Genomic DNA, 17,391 nt, shown 5'->3' with positions numbered 1-17,391 from the left:
GCCCCCTACAGGACCGGAGCGTAACTCCACCTCTCTGCCAACCAGGCCAACCAGCTCCAGCAGCCTGCTGTCCTCTCACCGCCTCTTTACCTGCATGTTAATGCTGCTGCCACAGTGAGCACCACAGGCCACCGAGAGTAAAATTCTAGAATAAATTCATTAAAGTCATTGTTTATGTAAACACATGTTCATTGAGAGCGCCCTCTCTTCCACATTTTATTAAGAACTGGAAAAGACGTTTAGAAGTGTTGTAAAGTAATACCAGCATGGCCCTGTCTTACTTTTTTATTTGTAGATAGGATCATTATCTGGAAAAATTAATTAACTGATTATTCTTTATTGAATAACAGCTGACAAACGAGGTGGAGTCTTAGACACATAACAGGACCACCTTATACGTAATGTCTATGGGTGGAGCAAGCAACCCGTTAAGAAACCTTGTCGGGTCTGGACCTACTCCTTCGCGATAAGCCGGTGTGTAACCTGGCAGAAAGAACTGGGGGTCGGCTCGGGATATTTCACTCTTAAATGAAAATACCACGCGTTTGCATTCACAACTCCGTCAAAGTGCGTTTCACTGTGACTTTTAAGTAGCTCAAACCGACACGGGTGATGTGGCGTCCCGCAAACAGACGTGAAAGGCAACCGGCGTCCGGCGGAAACGGAGCACCACCCACCCCCGGCCAGTCTCGTCGGGCCGGCGGGTAAATGATGCGGAGCCGTAGAATCCCAGTCTGTTTACCGCGGCCCACTCAGCGGCCAGTTTTTGCTCGCTGCGGCAGGTTGTCAGAGCCGGACCGGTCGAGCCAGCTGCCGGATGACTCGTACAGGTGCGCTGTTTCTAAGGAGTGCGCGTGACAGCGCCGGGATGGCCCGCAGCTGATGTGGCAACGCCCCAGCGGCAACCATATGTCGGTATCTCCCGCGGGCCTTGCTGTTGTTTTCAGTCGTTTGCGAGCCGTGATTTTGGTGTCCGCCGCCGATCGCCGCGGGGGGGGGTCAACTCGTTCTTCGAAACGCCGGAGGTCCATGTATTTGTATGGAGGGGTTGTGCAGATAGCGCTGAAGAGAGTTTACGAGTGGGCGAAGACAGGTAAGCCCGCGACGATCGCTACTTTTTGTTTTGTTTTGTGGTTGAACAACATCTCCGAAGCTGGGACAAAGTTTGGTGCAGCTTCTGACTCTGAAGTTGCTGCTCCTCTCTTAAGGTTATAAACACAGTTTATAACTTTAAGAGATTGGGGTGGGGGACATCCTGAGCATTCTGATGAGTCTAAAGGTTCAACTTCGGACTTTGTCAACAGCCTGCTAATATTTATTTAAACCCCCGGTTCCAGGGCCGGTCATTCCTTTACTGTGAAGTTATAGCGTTACTACCTTTACCTGTCTGCTTTATCATCATCCCCAGCGTCCTTATCCAGTCCAGAACCAGTTTCAACCAGGGTTCTGGATCACAAGTCTTGCTGGAACGCTTAATTCGGCCCAAGTTTCAACCATCTAAGTTTTGACTTGAAGTGGAAATTTGGAGGTTGTCTTGATTCTTCGTCACTCCATCTACCCAGCAGCACCGCTATCGTTAAATGAGGCAGACCCTCAGCGTGATGCCTCCACTACCATGCGTGTAAGGGTCTGCATCCTCCAAACATTCTTCCTGTCATTGGAGCCAAAATGGGCCCATCTCTGAGCACCAGGAGATTTTCCAGAAGGCCCAGGGGTGGTAGATTGGCTCGGTGGGCACCGGGGTTACTCCCAGACGGATTTCTAGTTGATCAGAGGTGGACAGTTTGGGTCAGATGAGTGAAACTTGGTCAGAACTTGGGTGCTCCAGCAGGACGCTCGTCTTAAAAACTCGGATCAGAACTGGTTTTGGACAGGATGAGGCAGGCTAACGGTAAACTTCCTGAAAGGCTTTTCCAGCTTTGCCCGTGAGGTTTGCATGTTTATCTTCTCACCAGATCTGTATTGTCGTCCTTTTATCAGAGCGGCGGTGGTACACTCTAGGCTTCTTTGCCATGGGGAGCTCCTGCAGCAATCATCTGGGGATCCCTACCGCGAAGGGCCCCAACCCCGTGGGCTGCACCGACTTTATGATGGACCACACCGCACAGGTGAGCAGGAAAAAACCAAAAAAATGCACCGTACGTCCATTCAGACAGGCAGACATTGCCTCTGTGTGTGTTTGAGTAGGTGTTTTATTTAAATAGGCAAAAACTCTTTCCTCATATTCCTCCCACAGAGCCAGCGAAATGGCATAGGCAAACTAAGCAGCTGTTTTAATGTAGACAGACCATAAACTTTTTTTTTTTTTTTTGCTACAGTGTTGTCGTTTTTGAGTAAGTTAAAGTAACTTCATTGTTATTTCCCAGCTTTCTGCGTGGTTCTACCGTCTGATCTGCAGAAGTGAGCGTGCACCGGTGTAATTACGTCTGTTTTAGATGGGTAAAGCACGAATATGAACGATATAAGCTGATGTTAGCTGGAAGGGCCCCCGAATGAATTGTGTTTAGGGCCGCACACAGCCCTGGACTGCAGAAGCCCGACTCACGCAGTTCCCCGTCTCTCTGTCCGTTTCACAGGGCAGCTTCTTCAGACTTTACTACCCCTGCCAGGAGACGGAAACGGCCGAGAAGCCCGACTGGGTCCCCAGCATGGAGTATTTCTACGGCCTGGCAGACTTCATGAAAATCAACCGGACGTTGAGTGAAAAGATCTTCGACTACCTCTTTGGTGAGGATCTGTGACCACAAACTGTCTGAACGGGACATTCTAAAACGCTTAACGTGAAAAAGCTTAACGTGGCTTAAGGTTGGAAAACAACGAGGAATCATCACCACATTTCTCTTTCATATTGCTCCTAATAAGCACATAAAACTGTCAAAATGTCAAACCCAAAGTCCAATTATTATGGACGTTATCTAACATTAAGCGTTTCTGCTTTCATATAGCCAGCCTCTATGCCTATGAAATACTTAATGTCATATAACGTCCATAATAATTGGACTTTGGGTTCGATTTTTTTGACAGTTTTAAGTGGTTATGATAAGCAATATATAAGAGAAATTTGGTGATCACTGAGCGTCGTTTAAGTACATTAAACCACGTTAAGCCTTTTTCTCGCCATAGGCGCCAATGAAGAAGAAAACGTTAATGTGAGATATCTTCTATAATCGTTGGATTTCGTTTTTTTTTTTTTTTTGACAGGCTTAAGTCTTCATGACAAAATATGGCCATGCGAAATTTGGCGATGATTCCTCGTTGTTTTCCTACCTTAAGCCACGTTGAGCTTTTTCACGTTAAGCGTTTTAGAATGTCCCGTCTGAACTGGCCTGGCCCTCTGCCAATAAGTACCGCCCCTTTTCTTGATTCAGGGTTGGACTCTTATTAACCGCATTCCCCTTGAAAAAAAGAGCTGATTACAGCCAGATGTGTAGAACCAAGAAGATTCCTTCAATAGAATCTGACAACATGGCGTAGGCTAAAAGATCACGCCCTGACCGTAGGAACAAACGAGGAACAGATTGTAGATATCAGTTAGCATCTCTGAGACATTTGCATATGTAATGAAATCAGATGTGTTGCCCAACATCCAGCTTTACAGCAGATTTTTTTTTTTTTTAAAGGCCGAGCTTAACGATTTGGGTTTGTGGTGAAAACGCGGCCGGTCGAAACTAGGAACACGCTCACCTGAAACCAGCGGGGAGCTAAAAATCCAAACGCCCCGTTTTTAGTTTGGGACTTCCCAGCAGGTTCTGGCTTGCGGGTGAAAAAGTCTCGAGTGGTTTGGCAGAAAGCTCTCGCGCTATCTTTTACTTTGATCTTTATTTTCAGAGGCATTGCTTGGCAGAAATTTAGCAACATGACAAAAGCAGAAATAGTTGGTTTGTTTCAATTCTGCGTTTTAATGTAAGGGAACAAGTAGAAACGCATAGGCTGCCAGGGGCGAGGGCGGTATGGGGGGGTATGGGAGGGGGTGCTGTGGGGTCACCGGGGTTTTGTCTTTTCCAAAGCTGATGTCTGTTTTTATTCTTTTCGTTTTATTTCAGGCTCCTATAAGATCCCAGCCTACGTGGATGCGCCGTTTAAATGCAACGAGAAGTGTCCCGTGATTATTTTCTCCCACGGCCTCGGTGCTTTCAGGTACAGCGTGAAGTGTGGGGATTTCCCCCGTTGCTGCTGGACAGGCTTTTTTTGACTGATACGTTGCTTTTTTTTTGTTCCAGGACCTTGTACTCAGCTATATGTGCAGAACTGGCCTCTCGGGGCTTCATCGTGGCGTCCGTGGAGCACAGGTAATTCACGCTGGTCGGGGGTCTGGCTCGTTTTGTCCCGCTGAACTCCGTCTGGATGGGACGTGAAGCTGACTGTGGGGATGGATCAGTTATTGGTAGAAAGTTAAACCACGGTTTAAAAAAAGGGATATTGTCAAAAGCTGCACCGTTTATTGGTTTAAAGTTCTTTTCTTGAGATGCTGGAGAAAAAAAACCCGACATCCATGGGGGAGGTTTGAGAGAAAAAAACATCTTGACGATCTGAAGCATCGTCCGCACTTAAGTCTGACTGACATTCTGTGGCATTATCTTAAAAAACCCACCCGTGTGGCTAATCTGAAACGCTTCTGCAAAGAAGGCTGGGCCAAAATTCCTCCACAGTGACGTTAAAGACGCTTCGGCAGTCGGGCGTGGCACAACCAGTTTTTAAGATTGGTGCAAAAATCTTTCTTTTATGTTTTTTTGAGAGCCTAGTTGATCTGGAAAGCTTTTTTTGCCCCCTAACTTTACCTGCAAGCTGAATTCTCGCGATATTTGTGCGTTCACAAACACACGAGAATTCACCTTCCACCGCTTTCACTTCGACCGTCTGTGTCCGAACCAAAAACGGTTCAATCACGTTGCGGTATTGTGGGTCAAGGCGGGACATACAGCTGTGACGTAAGCAATGTGATAATGTGCTACACATTGTGCTACATAATGTGTAGCACATTATCAATCTGGCTTGTCAGGTTGTTGTTTTTTTTTTCTCCTAATAAATTCAATTCTCATTTGAAAGCAGCTTTTTATTAACTCGTATTCTCTTCGTATGACGTCGGTTTGATCTAAAGCGTTTAACGTGTGACGGTTCCTCTTTCACAGCACCGTGGATCACGTTTTCCCATTCGCGTTTCACTTTTTTGGTGGTTACGCTGCAACGCTGTGGCAGCTGTGTTAAAGCTCGACATGCTGGCCCAGCCTGATCGCACGGACGGAGGCCAGGGATAAAAATCTGAAGGAAATTCTAGTTGAATGTTTGCCAAACGCGCGTTACCAGAGGGCAGCCCTCCTCTGCTGTTTAGCTGTGGAGTCAGTGGGGGATGGGGGGGGGGGGGAGGGTACGCAGACAATCGTACGTACCAGGTCATCACATTTTCTTTTCAGTCTAGAGACAAGGGGACCGTATGGAGATGAACATAATGGCCACAGCTTCCCCGTGGCTCCCGAGGGCCGGCTGTCGGTGGGTTAAAGGCTGGAGCCGCAGAACGAGCACGTGGCTGCTCGGTCATTCGCTGCTGTGTCACAAGTCTGTGGTGTCGCTCAGATGTTTCAGTCAGCAGCCACTCACACCGCTCACTTTTGTCTCAGATCTGGACAGAAACTAGGCGTAGAGGAGGAAAAGGAACAAAGGCAGCAGCTGGCTCGTAAACAAGCCTGCACACGAAGCGCGGCCTTGCACAGATATGTGCAGATTTCAAGTCAGATTACCTTTTAATTCACCTCAAACAGGATGTTTTTAATAGAGAGTGCTCAGACACAAATGTGTTTTTTTTTTTTCATCTTCATAAAGGAAGTTAAGTTTATCTGCATCGGCTTCTACAGGCAGTCATCTTCGTTATCTCTAAAAATTATCCTCTCTCTGAGTTTCTCCAATAAACCCTAACCCTACTTACAGTTTCCATATTTTAAAGATCTTATAACAAATGTACACTAACAACAACAACGAGGACAAAAAAAGAACATGGCTGGGTAACAAAGTATGGATTTTCACTGCAGGAGATCCAAAAGTGCAAAGGCTTTGAAAAACTAGCCTCTGATGTCGCCTTGTGGTTTATTCGGGTCAATGACGCCGCAATAACTCAGGTCAAGTTTATTTGTATAGCGCAATTCAGCAGAAAAAGCAGTTCAAAGTGCTTGACGTCATGAAAACACAAACACAACAAACATAATAGGGGGAAGCATGGAGCTGATCAGCAGGGCATCAGTAAACTCTCTGGCAGAGGAGCGGGTTTTATGACTCTGAAGCATGCGAGTCGAGTTTCCGTTGCGATGAGCCCCAAAATGGATGGTGGAGCTGAAGCTAACAATGTCATCATCTTCAGAGCTTGTCTCCATCTGGTTGGTTTAGATCAGTGACTCTCTAATAATGGGGCGCGGCCCCTAGGGGTGGCGTGAGGGTATTGCAGGGCAGGGTGTGGGGTGCAAACACAGGCTGTCCAAACACTTCAGGCTTTCTAAATCATTCTAAATGTGACAACAGCACCCCCTGCTGGTTGGTCTGGACCTGCGGTCAGTAGTGTGACGAATACTATTAACAAAAAAGTACAAAACTTAATGTAACTGAAGTCTGTCTTTAATATTAATGGCTTTATATTATTTTTGCCAGTCGGGCTAAAAGCCGTTTATATTGTTGTTAATGTTATATGGTTAAAAAAGTGTGGCAATGTTGAAACACTCTAGTTGCGTGTGTATATATATATATATATATATATATATATATATGTTATACATTTTATCAGGGATTGTGGGTAATTTTCAGAACGGCAGCTTTAATGCAGTTTTTCGTTCTTCAAAGGGGGGGGGTGCAACAGAAAACATTTGAGAACTACTGGTTTAGATGTATGTTGTAGAGTGAGCGAATGCTGTATCCTGCTAGTATTGATAGTAGGTTGTGATTCACTTCAGCGACGTAATGGGGACAGGTATGGGCACAAGCTGTGCTACAGGTGGATTGATGGTAGGGCCAACTGTCAGGGTTGGGCCACATTTTTGTGAAATCTTCGTAGCGTCTTCACAAACAGTTTGCAGGTTTAGCTTTTTTGATCAAAAACATCCAAATAAACAGAAAATCACCTACTGTTGTGCTCCTGACACTCAGCTGCCTTATGTGATGAGGGATTGCTGCAACGCGATGGACAATGCAGACAAATGTCCCTGTGGCTCTGCGCTCTCTCATGAGGAGTGAATGCTGCTTGTCAAGACTTGATGCAATCTACTGGGTTTCCTTAGACAGGAAATTTTTAGGTTTACATATATATAGGTATGTCGTGAGGCTTTAGACACGTAAACATGGCTGCTTTCTGCTTTTTGCCTCAGCATTCATCTTTGTTTTCTCCTTGCAGAGATGAGTCGGCCTCGGCTACGTTTTACTTCCACGAGAACACAGAACCCGAGGTGACGCAGAAGAGCTTGCCCAAGACGTCATCGGCTCCGGTCCAGGACCACCTGGTGAAGGAGTGGATGTACTACAGGGCTCTGCAGCGCGGCGAGAGCGAGTTCCCCCTCAGAAACAAGCAGGTCAGAGACGGTCCTCCCCAATCTGCCGAGTCATGCGGCGGCTTTGCCACGTTTGGACTTCCTCACTTCTGAATTTTGTAGAAACAAAGCAGCACCACCAGGCCTTACGGTGTAAAAACCACATCCCCTTTAATGTTTTTTTTTTTTTTTTTTTTTTTCTTTTTTTCCTACTTGGTGCACAATCAGCATAAATGTGTATTTTCGAAGTAAGGAACTTCACAGTACAATGAATTGCAGAAGTGTTCATAAGTGTTTAACTTTAGCTGTAACAGAGCGTTTTAAAAGAAAGAAAACTTCAGTCTCTACGTGTCTGAAGCTGGGAGATATACCCACGATGCACCCTTCGGCTGTGACTACAGAAATGCTGCTTTTCCTAGATACACTGAAATGAACGAGAGCTGAGAATATGCATGTTTTAGAGAAGGCAGCTCTAAATCCAATTAAAGTTGCAAGCAGCACCGGGCGGCCCTGGGATCCGATTAAGAACCCGTGGCGAGACTTGGAAACTGCTCCATCCATGCGGACTGAGCTCGAGCTAAGATGAAAGGGTGAAAACTACGCCCTACATGTTCAAATCTAGGACATACACCCCGGCACACTTAGGGCGGTAACGGCAAAACTAGTGGTTCTACAAAGCTGAATCGGGGTGTTTTTTTTTGTTTTGTTTTTTTTAAGCTAACACCATACCAAAAATAAACCAAATCGACGAGTACAATCACAATGCAAAGGCTAGCGAGAAAAATCCCCCAAAACAAAAAGGATGTAGAGTCTGGCAGACGAGGACGCAGAGAGGAGAAACGAGTGTGGAGCTTGGTTTTGTAAATCAGGGAGGGAGAAAATAAAAGCTGTGCTGCTGAATAATTTTCATCAAGTATTGATGTCTCAGGTTGGCTTTAGAGATGAAGCACCTCGCAGAAGCACTGAAGAGAAATCCTATTAAACCCCCTGACCAGCAATTAATTTCATCCTTCCGGTTAACTGCGACCAATCAGGCGAGCTGGACAGTCCCAAAACGTAGCATCGAAGGGGGTGGAGCTTTTTGTTTCATTTTGGGAGTTATAAAAAACAAATAGTGATTTTTTTTTTTTTTTTTTATAGAAATGCCTTTCTGTTTTATTTACTGTATCTTTGACACAGCTTACGTTTATTTCCCGATCTTCCCTAATAAGTGCGAGGGATTGTAAAGAATAACAGGAACAGGGCTGGACTCAGGGAGGGAACCCCGCTGAACAAGCACTGACTTCGTTAAACTACCTGGACCCGTTATCCGGGCTGTTGGGGTTGTGATCTAAATTGAATAAAATCAACTTAACAGAACTGTTGGAGCCAAGGCGTTGCAATGTTTGATGTAAATAATCCCAGTTTACAGAAGCGAATGCTTTTTCCGCATCAAGACCAACAATTATTTATGTATCTGTCACTTTACTTACGTCTCTTTAGATGTAATGAATCGGGGTGTTTAAATACAAATGCGCGCCCCTTTTTAAGGGTTTTTAGTTTATACAGAATTCTCAAAATAACTGTTTAAAATGGATTATACTAAGAAGTCTGTATAAGCAAGTACTAAAGGCATGGCTATTTTTGCGTTAGCACTCGTGTGCTTTATTTTTCTACTTTGTTTTCTCTCGTGTCTTCCAGGTGAAGCAGCGAGCAGACGAGTGCATCATGGCTCTGGATAAGCTTACAGAGATCAATTCTGGAGTGGCCGTGCAGAACGTTCTGCAGACGCAGTTTGACTGGACAACCCTGCAGGTGGGGTTGCTGTTTTTTTCCGTCAGCATCTTTTCAGGTTTTCACACGTCGCGGGCGACACGAGCCCGAACGCGTCGGCTGGGCGCCGCACGACAGCAGCCGGCTAAACGTGTGCGTAATCTGGCAGCTATAAAGAAAAAAAACTAAACGGCACGTTCCAGGGTATGGAATATCCAGTCACGTTGAAAGCATCGTGTGATAGGCGTGGCTACGGCTTAATGCAACTGTATTTAAATGAGAGGTTAACCGAGGACGATGCGCTTGTTTTGATCTTTTTGTCTGCGGCTCTTAAACGCCACCCTAAAAAGCTTGAAGCCATTAGAGCTTGATTGTCTTCTGCAGTATTTTATTTTGATCTTTTTTTTTTTTTTAGAACTCTACACTTAAAGCAGCAACAATAAAATGACTCAGTTGAATTCAAATTCATACATAATAATGATAAAAACGACCCTTCATTTTGAATCTTTTCCGTCTCTCGTCTCCTGGCCACCAGAACTCCATGGACCTGTGCCGGACAGCAGTGATGGGGCATTCCTTTGGCGGAGCCACTACTGTTGAAGCCCTCTGCAAAGAGGTCAAGTTCAAGTACGTCCTCTCTTAAATATCCATTCATTCTAAAAAAGTATGTTTTTATTTGAAGTTGTTGACGTGCAGCTCCTAATGAGAGGGTGTCCTCAGCCGCTTCAGTAAGTAGTGCATTTATTCTGGTGAGTTAAAGGATGGTGCTGCTGCGACGCCTTAAATGATCCGATTGCTTCACACTTAAAACACAAGCGTCCTTCTCTGAGGAACAATAGGGTTGTAGCACCCTGTGAAAGGATTTGTCCCTTAATTTATTTTTTTTTTTTTGGTTTACAATGGGGCAAAAAAAAGTGTTTAGTCATCCACTGACTGTGTAAGTTCTCCTACTTAGAAAGATGAAGGTCTGTGATTCTCATCATAGGTACACTTCAACTACAAGAGACAAAGTGAGAAGGAAAAAAAAAATCAGGAAATCCCATTGTAGGATTTTTAAATAATTTATTTGTAAATTAAGGTGGAAAAGAAGTGTTTGGTGAATAAAAGTTTAACTCAATACTTTGTAGGCAGTGACGGAGGTCGAACGTTTCCTGTAAGCCTTCACCAGGTTTGCACACACTGTAGCTGGGTACTTTCCTCCATGCAGAACCTCTCTAGAGCAGTGATGTTCTAGGACTTTAATCTCCCTCCACAGATCTTCTATGGGGTTGAGGTCTGGGGACTGGCTGGGCCACTCCTGGACCTTGACCTGCTTTTAACAGAGTCGCTCCTTCGTTGACTGACCCGTGTGTCTGGGATCATTGTCGTGCTGGAAGACCCAGCCACGTTCCATCTTCAGTGCTCTCACTGATGGAATCTCACGTTGATTCTTCCCTTAACACGGATCAGTCGTCCTGTCCCTTTAGACGAGAAACAGCCCCAAAGCATGATGCCTCCACGCCCATGCATCACAGTAGGTATGCTGTTCTTCAGCTGCAGCTCGGCATTCTTCCTTCTCCACACTCGACGAGTTGAATTCGTGCCAAAAAGTTCTAAAACTTTCCATGACCCAAACTGTCGACATCACATGATATTCTCCCAATCCTCTTCTGGATCATCTACATGCTCTCTGGCAACTTCAGACAGGCCTGGACATGCCCTGGCTGAAGCAGGGGGACATGCCTGGACATGCCCTGACTGAAGCAGGGGGACATGCCTGGACATGCCCTGGCTGAAGCAGGGGGACATGCCTGGCACTGCAGGATGCGAGTCTCCTCTCGCCGTATTGTGTTACTGATGGGAGCCTCTGTTACTTTGGGCCCAGCTCTCTGCAGGTCATTCATCAGGTCCCTCCGTTCAGTTCTAGGGTTTCTGCTCACCGTTCTCATGATCATTTTGACCCCACAGGATGAGATCCTGCGTGGGGGCCCAGGTCGAGGGAGATTATCAGCGGTCTTGTATGTCTTTCATTTTCTTCCAATTGCTCCCACGGTTGATTTCTTCACACCAACCTGCTGCCTACTGTAGAATCACTCTACCCAGCATGCTGCAGGTCTACAGCTCTCTTCCTGGTGTTCTTCGACAGCTCCTTGGTTTTGGCCATGGTTGAGTTTGGCTGTTTGAGGCTGTGGACAGGTGTTCAAACAGGGGCCATTAATGCAGGTAACCAGTGGAGGACAGAAGAGCTTCTTAAGAGGTTACAGGTCTGTGAGGGCCAGACATCTCACTTGTTTATGGGTGACCAAATAGTTGTTTTCCACCATAATTGAGAGAGACAAATCTTCAAAAATTCTACAATGTGGTTTCCTTCCCCTCGTTTTGTCTGTGTATCTATGATGACATTTACAGACTTCTCATCTTTCTAAGTAGAATTTGCACAATCTGTGGCTGACTCCACTTTTTTTTGCCCCACTGTATGCACGTTTATGGCTTTATTTGACCAAAACGAAGATGAAGAAAAAGGACAAGCTTTCCGATTTGTTTTGCAAATAAAAAAAATCTTTAAAAAATATGGAGCCGTACATTTATATTCAGCCTTAGAAGGCGGATAAAATGCTCCTGTGTGTAATTATTTTTATTTTCGGTATAACTCCAGTTGATCCGTTTCTGGCCTCAGAGGTTTGTCGGAGAACATTAGTGAAGGATTAGCATCATGAAGACAGAGGTACTCAGCAGACAGGTCAGAGAGTTTTTAAGTTTAAAGCAGGGTTAGGTTCTCAAATATTCCAAGCTCTGAGCATCTCTCTGAGCTCTGTCCAATCCATCGTCTGATGATGGAAAGAAGATGACACGACTGAAAATCGACAAGATCGCCGTCCTGACAGACTGGGCAAGATGCCGGCTCTGCAGATTGGAAGACAGACAGCCCTGAAGCTGAATATCTGTCAGTGTTTTATTTCCTTTCCAACTCACTTGACTGCTGTTGAAAGAAACCTCTTTACAGTAGTTACATGGATAGATGGCGCTAAATCAAAAAAAAGCAAAGCTTTTAAAAGACTTGGCTGGGTCAGAGGTTCACCATCCAGCAAGACGATGAACGTAAACATGCGGCCAGGATCTGATCTAATCATATCTGAGCTTGTAACAAGTTTTTAATATATTAAAAGGGCACTGGATGAGGTTTTAGTGCTGCAAGCCTCCAAACTTGTGTTCTCCAATCAGGTGTGGAGTAGCTCTGGATGCCTGGATGGTTCCTTTAGATGACGAGATCTTCCCTCGGGTCAAGCAGCCCATTTTCTTCATCAACTCGGAGAAGTTCCAGTGGGCAGGAAACATCAGCCGCATGAAGAAGCTGGACTCTACCGTCATCCAGAGGAAAATGATCACCATCAGGTACGACAAGGACCATGGTTGTCATGATTAACGTGGTCTGCGCTAACATAGTTCCCCTTGTTTTTTTTTTTTTCCCCTACAGAGGAACCGTTCACCAGAGCTTTCCAGACTTCACCTTCCTGACGGGGAACTGGCTCGGCAAGCTGTTGAAGCTGAAAGGAGAGATCGATCCGGAGCTAGCCATAGACCTGTGCAACAGAGCCACTTTGGCCTTTCTGCAACGCCATCTGGGTAAGAAGATGCCCGTTTGGTCAATCTGAGCTTCGGTTCAGTTCGTCTGCGAAGCTCAAGATGATTTTCACTTTTTTTTTCATTTGGTAGGTCTGGAGAAGGACTTCAATCAGTGGGACCCTCTGATTGACGGGGAAGATGAAAACCTCATCCCAGGAACTAATGTGATTCTGCTCCAGTCTGCTATCTGAGCATCCGCCGTGCCTCAAAGACCACAGGACAAGCCTGGTGGCGGCCAGCTCCCCCTCCGTGCTCCACAACCAATCCCAGTCCTGACGAGTTCCTCTGAAACAGACTGAAGGTTAAACTTGTTGGATGAGCAGTGGAAAGTCTGTCTACCTCATCCGCAGGAAGGACAAAGCACCAAGTATACCGCCGAATGTATCGAGAGGCCTTAACGTACCAAGACTTCCTTTCACTGTTGGTGAAACCTTTTAGCAGCAGTGGCACAAGGTTCCATCTTTGTATAGTAATAACCAAGTATTGGAAGCAATTCCTCTGCAGGTCTGAGCTACTTTATAACCTCTGTGATTATGTACCAAGAGCTTTAACCATATCAGATATAAGCTGGATTTTAATTAGCCTGGCCAAATCAAAGGCTTCGCTTCAGGTGTTCAACCGCAACGCCGGAGATTTAGACCCTATGAGCTGCAGCCTGGTATGATTCGCCATCAGGAAATGGCGTCTTTATTATTTTTTAAACGCATACGGTTCATAATATCTACATGTTTTAGACAAGTCTAATAAATCTGGTTTGTAGACAACACTTGTAAAGCCTTCGTAACCTCACTTTCTTGTAAATAATCAGACAATGTTGTGTTTCTCTGGCTTAAGACGGTAAGATGAGGGATGTCAGCTTCTGGCAGCAGCAAGGACAGAACACCACTCATTATTACTAAACAGGAATATTTATTGAGTCAACAGATGCATTCCAAACAAACAGAAATAGTTTGTACTCCAATCACAGCTACTTAAACAAAATATTCCAATCAAGAAAAACGTGGCAACTTCTACAAACCGATATGAGGCAAAAGCAACAGCGCTCCCATTAACGGCGCAAACGTCAGAAAAACAAACTCCGAGAGAGGCTCTGTTCTTTTAGAAAACAATGAAAACGTGACATTAGCTCCCAGAGGAAACGGGACCTGCTGAGTCAACGAAAAACCAGGACTGGCGCTACGGCCGAGCAGAGCTAACCGATTTCAAACAAAACACAAGTAGCTGATCAACTTCACATCTGAGGCCGTAGAGCAAAAGGTGGTCACTCCTCTGGCTGCTGCTCAGCCAGCTCAGCATCAGCAGCTCCGTCGTATATAATCAGAGACAGGTGGGTTATCTTGGACAGCTGGGCCTCTTGAAAACAAACAAAAAAACATTAGTTATGGCTGAATGAATGACAGATCATATGCAAGTCTAAAAGGTATCATTAATAAATGCAAGTCCTGCTGAAACTGGATCAGACAGTGGCATCTAATACGCCTCAGTCAGCAGCAGGCGGTCAGATCAGATGCTATTTGTCAAACACCAAGGAACAAATAAAAGCAAATTTCACCAGCAACATTTCTTAAAAAACGTTGATGGAAGCGAATGCGGTCATTTATGACAACCTAACGTATTTAAGACCTGGTGTGGATAAGGGTGGTATAAAAGACCAGCAGTTGTGTTTAAAGACTTTAAACATTGAGTAAAGCTTTTCAACTTTCATATTGATTTTACAGTTGTGCTCATAAATTTACAGACTGGAACTCTTGATGTTTTTGGCCATTTCTCAGAGAACATAAATTTGCTGTAAAAGCTTTTTCCACTCATGGTCAGAGGATGTGGTTTTTAAAGTGCAAGAACAGAAACAGAAACTACCAAAATGACCTAATTAAAAGTTTACATACCCTCAGTTCTTAATATTGCCCCCTTTAACAACCGTGACAGCTGGGAGCCTTTTGTGCTAGTTGTGGATGAGGCTCTTTATTTTCTCTGATGGTGAAGCAGCCCCACTCTTCTTGGCAAAAAGCCTCCACTTCCTGGAAATTCCTGGGCTGCCTTGCATGAGCCGCTCGTTTTGAGTTCTCCCCACAGCTCCATGACACAGATCAGGAGACTGAGACGGCCACTCCGGTAATATCAACGAATAAAGGCGTAGCGTTCTACAAGCGGGGCACCCAGCCCCAACAAGAACATCACGGCATGAAGTAAATTATTTAAAAAGTCTATATGTGTTCATGCTTCATTGTATTAAGACTAGTAGCCTTCCTAAATAGCACCAGATCACATTCTGAGGCATTTCCATTTAGGTTCCTTGTAAATGAGTCCTTTTACAGCAGAAAAAGGACTCATTCGTTTATTTCCCTTGGTGTCGCACATGATTACTTCTATGTACCGAGAATGTTTGCCTAATGCAAATACGAGGATGATCACGTCTGTGTAAAGCTCAATGCGGCACGCTCTCATATTCAGACGTCCTACGGAAAATCGTTTGCTCTGATTGTCGCACATCTGCAAAAGTCAGTCTGCTGGAAACAAAAATCCATCTTCCTATGTCCATCTAAGAAATGAGAAGGATTCTAAATGTAAGAAAATTAAAATCTAATAGTTACGCTCAAACATATTCTAAACTCTGGCAGATCTAGATTTAAAGAGATTTTCATTCAATCAAGAAGTAGGAAGGAGGAGAGGTCGGTAGGCTTTAAAATATAACCATGTATAAATTTACATGACAGAAAAGAGAGAGAGAATGGATGAATAATAGAAAGATGGGGAGAGACAGAGACTGGCTGCTCATAGAGAGCTGTATTCAGGGAAAGTTAAGTGGAAATCTTTAGCAATAATCAAGCATCCCATCAGGGTATGTAAACCTACGAGCACAACTATATACCCCCCCAGTCTGTTCCAAATCAAAAAGGAAAATTGATCAAATTTGTTTTCACTATACAGGTTGTCAGGAAAAGTATTAGGCACCTCCCAAAATGGCAGCGTCACCATTTTTCTAAACTAAATTTATTGCAGCAATTGAAAAAAGCTTGAAGATGTATGTTTCCTGTGAGTCACCAGCACAGATGCAGCTGTCAGCGCTGGATCTGCAACCTGCTTCTGTTTCATGGACACCACCCACCTCTGGCAGCAGGTTTTCCGGCCCAGGACCGTTGCTACATTCCACACTTCCTCTACTCTTCATGGGTTTGCCTTACAAACTGCAGCTTTGATGTCCCCCCCATTACATTTTCTATAGGAGCCACCATGCTTCAGTGTATTGTAGCTTCAATTTCAGTGTTTTGGGGCCATCTGAGAAATAGTTACGCTAAGAAACGACTTTAGACATGACAGAGCTGTTGTAGCTGTCTATATGTCATTAAATCATTTACTTCTAAAATTGTTGTTTTAAAAGCGATAAAGAGTTAGGGAACAGCAGGACAGCTTACCAAAGCTGTCCTCTGCAGACAAGGAGCTTTCCTCTGACAGAGCGGGGTCATCAAACTCCAGGCAGGAAAAAAACAAACATAACAAATCCAGTTCAGAACATGAAAACACTGATGGGCGGAGCTTCATAAAACCATACGTAATAGAAGCAGATTGTTTTGACACGTTTAAATATTGGGATTTTAACATTTAGCTAGATGAAGCCCTCCTGGAGGAGCCAGTAGATTCAACGCATTTAGCTACACAAGCCTGCTGGCTGGTTTAGCTCCTCTCAGCTTTCAGCACCGTCTGTAAATCTAGGAACATTTCCTACAGATGATGAATGCAAGCGCTGGGAGAAAGAAGTGAAGAAACATTTTTCACGTGTTTTCTCCGTTTACCTTGTTCAGTGGAGAGGAGGTCTGCTCAGACGTACAGTCTGCGTTCATTTCAGCTTCTTGCTCCGAGTCTGAATGAAAAAGGGACTGTCAGCGTGACTTGTAATAGCTGGAATATCCTGATCAGTTTTATACATTGTTAGTTTCAAACAGTATTTCATATGGGACATGTATTTGGAGTGTCTCTGATACCCTGAGAGACGGTCCTTCCAAGCGGATCTCAAAGGCAAAACGCCTCAACTCTTCAAAGCTGTTCCTCTGAAACGGCACCAGAAGCAGGATTTAAGGAACGGGTGAAAGAACACGCAGCACAAGCAAGAACGTAAAACGTAAAGATTACCACATCTGTGCAGATGCGGCGGTCCACTCAGCTGGCAAAACTGCAGAGGGAAACCAAAGAAACGCGTGAAGACACAGGGCCAAAAAAAAAAAAATTGTCTGAGCCAATCGCGTTAAACACGAAGAGACGAAACCAGGAATAACCCTCGCTGGTAAAGGTCTCGTCTTCAGACGTTGAGCCGTCCTGAAAGACAGGTCACAGTGACGGGTCAGAGACGCGTCGCGGACCAGGGGAAGGATGTCCGGCCGAGGATTCTACCGCCGTGTCAGGACCGGGGGTCGCGGCGCCTCGCCCTGGCAGGGGAACCCGGCTCTTCCAGCTGTGCTGCCTGCCTGGACCTCTGTGGAGGAGAAGAAAGCAGAGGGCAATGTGTATGCGAGAGAAAATCATCACTGACTGCAGGGAC

The 17,391-nt window shown here is 45.1% G+C and overlaps 1 protein-coding gene, 1 long non-coding RNA gene and 1 pseudogene across 3 annotated transcripts; 2 read left to right on the top strand and 1 right to left on the bottom strand.

Annotated features, from left to right (window-relative positions):
* Positions 1-727: 727 nt before the first annotated feature.
* On the top strand, positions 728-13,631 carry pla2g7 (phospholipase A2, group VII (platelet-activating factor acetylhydrolase, plasma)). Of its 2 annotated transcripts, none has more exons than XM_036147073.1 (11): positions 728-911; positions 1,981-2,108; positions 2,577-2,727; positions 4,044-4,137; positions 4,221-4,289; positions 7,370-7,544; positions 9,183-9,296; positions 9,790-9,881; positions 12,456-12,626; positions 12,709-12,857; positions 12,948-13,631. In XM_036147073.1, the coding sequence occupies exons 2-11, from the start codon at positions 2,013-2,015 to the stop codon at positions 13,046-13,048; spliced, it is 1,212 nt and encodes a 403-aa protein (XP_036002966.1). In that variant the 5' UTR covers positions 728-911; positions 1,981-2,012; the 3' UTR covers positions 13,049-13,631. The 2 variants fall into 2 exon arrangements, with proteins under 2 accessions (XP_036002966.1, XP_036002965.1); XM_036147072.1 differs by having other exon boundaries at positions 728-1,093.
* Positions 13,632-13,953: 322 nt separating this feature from the next.
* On the bottom strand, positions 13,954-16,848 carry LOC118566043. The gene is made up of 4 exons (XR_004932735.1): positions 16,838-16,848; positions 16,649-16,716; positions 16,271-16,325; positions 13,954-14,210 (listed from the first exon to the last, which is right to left on the bottom strand). It is a non-coding gene; the product is annotated as an uncharacterized LOC118566043 (long non-coding RNA).
* Positions 16,849-17,222: 374 nt separating this feature from the next.
* Positions 17,223-17,391, top strand: part of LOC118566212 — a 10,820-nt pseudogene continuing 10,651 nt past the window's right edge.

This window comes from Fundulus heteroclitus, chromosome 15 (assembly GCF_011125445.2).
Source record: "Fundulus heteroclitus isolate FHET01 chromosome 15, MU-UCD_Fhet_4.1, whole genome shotgun sequence".
Lineage (NCBI taxonomy): Eukaryota > Metazoa > Chordata > Actinopteri > Cyprinodontiformes > Fundulidae > Fundulus > Fundulus heteroclitus.
The sequence above is the reverse complement of the archived record's forward strand: the minus strand, read 5'-3'. Positions and strand labels throughout refer to the sequence as shown.